We start from the raw sequence: 4,335 nt of genomic DNA on the forward strand, positions 1-4,335 counted from the left end.
CCCATCGTTTCATGTCCATCTTTACCGCTAGCTTTGCTGATGTCAAATGGTCAAATAGAATTTGCTATCACATTCCACAAAGAAAGAGGAGGCAACTCGCGCTAAAACCTGAATTCAATCCTGACTAGTAAAAGTGGTTAACGGTATTTGTCGCCTTCTGTTCTATGAAGGTTTTTGCTCAGGTTTATATCTATAGTTGAGGTTTTAAAAAGCACCACGGTTCAATAAAGTAAGAAACTTTTGACCAAGAGAGCATAAAATTTGTTTAGAACAGTGTTTCAACGGTGACAAATCAATGATTCGACATTCACCAAGCAACAGACTTTGATGCTGAAAACTAGAAAAACCTGTTTTAATATAATGTATCCATCAATGTAAAATTCTCGACCGATAATTTAGTTCGATTTCATACATCATGAGCTCCACAAATGTGCCAACTAGGAATATTGTATCAAAGAGGCATATAATTTTGATAGTTGTCTGATTTTCAATCCTACAACAGTAACTAAAGATGCTTAATTATCCGAGGAAGTTGATTATAACCAAATGGAGCACCAAGTTGCAGAGAACAAAATCTGCAAAAGCTCTCTCGGGTGGTAAATCCTGCATATAAATGGGAGAGAATATGAGCCGTGAGACCTTAAAAATAAACTATGAAACATTTTAAAGCAAATGGAAGGCAGTTTCCGTTTGCTTTGTTTTCTTCTCTTCTATAAGTCTTGAAGGGAATGAAAATAGCCTCAACCACTTGAATAATTTTTAAAGTTCCAAAGGCTACCCCAAGTTCTATAAATTTCTTTACCCACATCCTTTCGGCGTACGCTAAAATATCCAATACAAATTATGCCTAATATGCTTACAGCGCAACTCTACCTATGCGTCTGTATAGGTCCTAAGCCCAGGTAAAGGAAGAAAGTTGCGGTAGGTTGACGGCCATCGTAAAAATAAGTCCCTCTCATGGATTCCCCTTACATGGAATCTGTTGGGGCGTTCCCTACGTGCGACGCGCTATGTCAGGCCCCGGGTATAGTGTTAAATAAGCAAGGGAGGTCTTCGCACATTCATGGACGTGTGCGGGCGGAAAAACGAGCCCATGCGCCATGTCGGGCCCCGGATATGGTGAAAAATATGCAAGGATGGTCCTTGCACATTCATGGACGTGTGCAAGGGGCAGAGCTAGCCCATGATAGAAAAATTCGTTTAGGTAGTTGGAATGTAAGTTCTTTAACTGGTAGATCTGTGGGGTTAGTAGATGTTATGGTAAGAAGAAGAATTAATATTTTATTGGACAGGAGGGAAAGCAAAGGAGATTGAAAATTTAAGACACAAGTTATGTTATATAGGTTGGGAAAGGAATTGCAATAGAGTTGGTATTCTAGTGGACAAAACTGTGAAGAATGACGTAGTTGAGATTAAGCGAATAGGGGATAGAATTATTATGCTCAAGCTAAGCGAGCAGTTGGTAGCTCGTTCTACTTACTTAGATGAGGTATATAAGAAGCTTGGGACTAGAGAAGGAGAGAAGGATATATAAAAACTAGCTAGGATAAGAGAAAGGAAGTATCGGGACCTAAATCAAGTGAGGTGTTTTAAGGATGATACGGATTAAGTTCTGACAAAAGATAAAGACATTGGAAAATGTGGAGGAGTTACTTTGAAAAGCTTTATAATGATGATCATGCGATAGAGTTTGACGATCTTAGGTCACAAGGAGAACCTAATGTGATGTATAAAAAAAGAATCAGGGTCTCAGAAGTTAAAACTGCACTACATAAAATGAAAAAGGGAAAGGCATGTGGGCCAAATGATATTCCAATAAAGATTTGGATGGCGCTAGGAGATGTTGGAATTGTGTGGCTCACTAAGCTTTTTAATGAGATACTTAAGAAGAAGCATATGCCTGATGCATGGAGGAAAAGTATTCTTGTCCCTATCTTCAAGAATAAAGGAGATGTGCTGAATTGTAACAATTATAGCAGCATAAAGTTAATAAGCCACACTATGAAACTTTGAGAGAGAGTTATTGAAAGGAGATTAAGGGTCACAACTACCATCTCAGGACCAATTTGGTTTCATGCCAGGCAGATCAACCATGGAAGCCATTTTTCTTCTTAGGATGCTGATGGAAAGGTACAGAGAAGTCAAGACGGACCTACATATGGTCTTTATAGATTTAGAAAAGGCATATGATAGGGTGCCGAGTGAAGTTTTATTGTGGGTGCTAGAAAAGAGAGGAGTGCATGTGAGGTATATCAAGGTAATTAAGGACATGTACGATGGGGTGGTCAAGAGTGTGAGAACTGCTGGAGGCTACACGGCAAAGTTCCCCATTCGGATCGGTCTTCATCAAAGATCTGCTCTGAGTCCTTATCTTTTCACCATTGTGGTGGATGAGTTGACAAGAGAAATCCAAGATAGAGTTCCTTAGTATATGCATTTTGCGGACGATATAGTTTTAGTTGATGAACATAGGGAAGGAGTTAACCGTAAGTTAGAACTGTGGAGACAGACTCTTGAGACGAAGAGATTTAAGTTAAGTAGCACGAAAACTAAATACATGCATTGTAGGTTTAGTAACTCAAGTAATCAGAGTGATGTAATTTATTTAGATGGTGTGTAGATTGAGGCTTCTAGGAAGTTTAGAGACCTTGGGTGTATAGTGCAATATGGAGATATAAAATATGATATTCAACATAGGATTAAGGCATGGTGGCTTAAGTGGAAGAGTGCTACGGGAGTTTTATGTGATGACAAGATGCCTATTAAGTTGAAAGAAAAGTTATATAGGATTGTAATCCACCAAACTATGTTATATGGTAGTGAATGTTGGGCCATTAAGAGACAACATATATCTAAGATGAGTGTGGTAGAAATGCGTATGTTAAGATGGATGAGTGACCATACGATAATGGATCGCATAAGGAATGAAGTTATTCATAGTAAAGTAGGTGTAGTACCAATAGAAGATAAGGTACGCGAATGCCGCTTGAGGTAGTACGGACATGTCCAACATAGACCGCTAGAAGCACCAGTTCGTGCTTGGGAGGACATTCTTATACTTAATACTAAGAGAGGGAGGGGTATACCAAGAATTACGTGGACCGAAGTAGTTAGGAAAGACATACTAGATCTAAGCTTTCAGGAAAGTTTAATTTCGAATAGAGTTGCGTGAAAAAGTGAAATCCATATAGCCGACCCCAATTAAGTTGAGATTATGGCTTGTTGTTGTTGTATGCTTACAGCAATGCTGTAGAAAGTGTTTTTATGGAGTTACATAGTTTCTTTTCTCACAGTGGAGAGATAAGGAGTTCAAGAAGGAAAAGATTTATTTACCTTGAATTCCTTGTTTTCTTTGTTCACTTGGATGCGAAGGCAAACTAAAAACACAGAAGACAAATAATATCTCAGCCTCATTCTGGTGGAATATGAATTCTAATTTTCGCATTTATAGTAGATGAAGTCTGCTTACCAGCAAGGACTGCTGTCCCAATACAAGAAAGCACTCCTGAAAGGAAAGAGTTGAATGGGAAGGATCCAACAATCGCCATATAAACTACCTGTTTGTAAGCAAAAGTTGCGCCCGGATTAGTCAAAGTCAGAGATTCCTAAACCAAACTTAACATCTCAAACGCATAAAGGCCAGAACACTACATGAAAAGAAGTACAATTTATAGATACTAGAACAATAAAGAACAACAAGTAAGAGGGACTGCTACACTTGCAAGGTTTCAAAATTAAAAAAAAAAAAAGATTCTTTTTTTTTTCTTTCAAATAACAGGAACCTTAAAGTTGAACGATTCTGCCCTTTTCCTCGAGCAATTCATTGACTAAAATATGCAGGGAATTTAAAACTCACTAGAGTTGTAAACCTCCTCTTATTGGTTACTATTATTAACTTGTGAATAATTACCGCATAAATAGATGCAGCATCATGCAAAATGATGAAAGAAAACTCAATCCGTGAAAATAAGAACATGGAGCCATTATAAAGCAAGATGGAAAATTATTTCTGCTATCTGCATGGAGTATGGACAAAAAAGATTCTTTTCCGCTACCATATTTCCGAAACGCCCTCATGATGTGCACAACAAGAGAAACTAAGATTTAGTTATTTATATACTTCACAAATCTTGCAGGACTAAGCATATGGGTCTAGTATGCTCATTTTACGGAGGTCAATGAGTTGTAGCCTCCTTAAACACATAACTAGAAGTTTAAACTCATAAAATTGCTAGCACAAATTATAAACTTCTCATCTGTTTCATCTCAACTGCCACTAGCAAACCAAAAACATGAGATGACTTCCAGGAACTTTCAAAATCAAAAGAAAGAGTG

General features: G+C 37.9%; 1 protein-coding gene across 1 annotated transcript in view; it reads right to left on the minus strand.

The window, feature by feature from the left end:
- Positions 1 to 304: 304 nt before the first annotated feature.
- The window catches only part of LOC21387147 (dolichyl-diphosphooligosaccharide--protein glycosyltransferase subunit DAD1), a 5,359-nt gene continuing 1,328 nt past the window's right edge, over positions 305 to 4,335 (minus strand). The window contains exons 3-5 of the mRNA XM_024174733.1: positions 3,470 to 3,557; positions 3,334 to 3,377; positions 305 to 603 (exon numbers count right to left, since the gene is read on the minus strand). Coding sequence (XP_024030501.1) covers positions 520 to 603; positions 3,334 to 3,377; positions 3,470 to 3,557 — 216 coding nt within the window. The 3' untranslated portion in view covers positions 305 to 519. The remainder of the gene's footprint in view (positions 604 to 3,333; positions 3,378 to 3,469; positions 3,558 to 4,335) is intronic.

Source organism: Morus notabilis, unplaced genomic scaffold (assembly GCF_000414095.1).
Source record: "Morus notabilis unplaced genomic scaffold, ASM41409v2 Scaffold672, whole genome shotgun sequence".
In the NCBI taxonomy this organism is placed as follows: domain Eukaryota; kingdom Viridiplantae; phylum Streptophyta; class Magnoliopsida; order Rosales; family Moraceae; genus Morus; species Morus notabilis.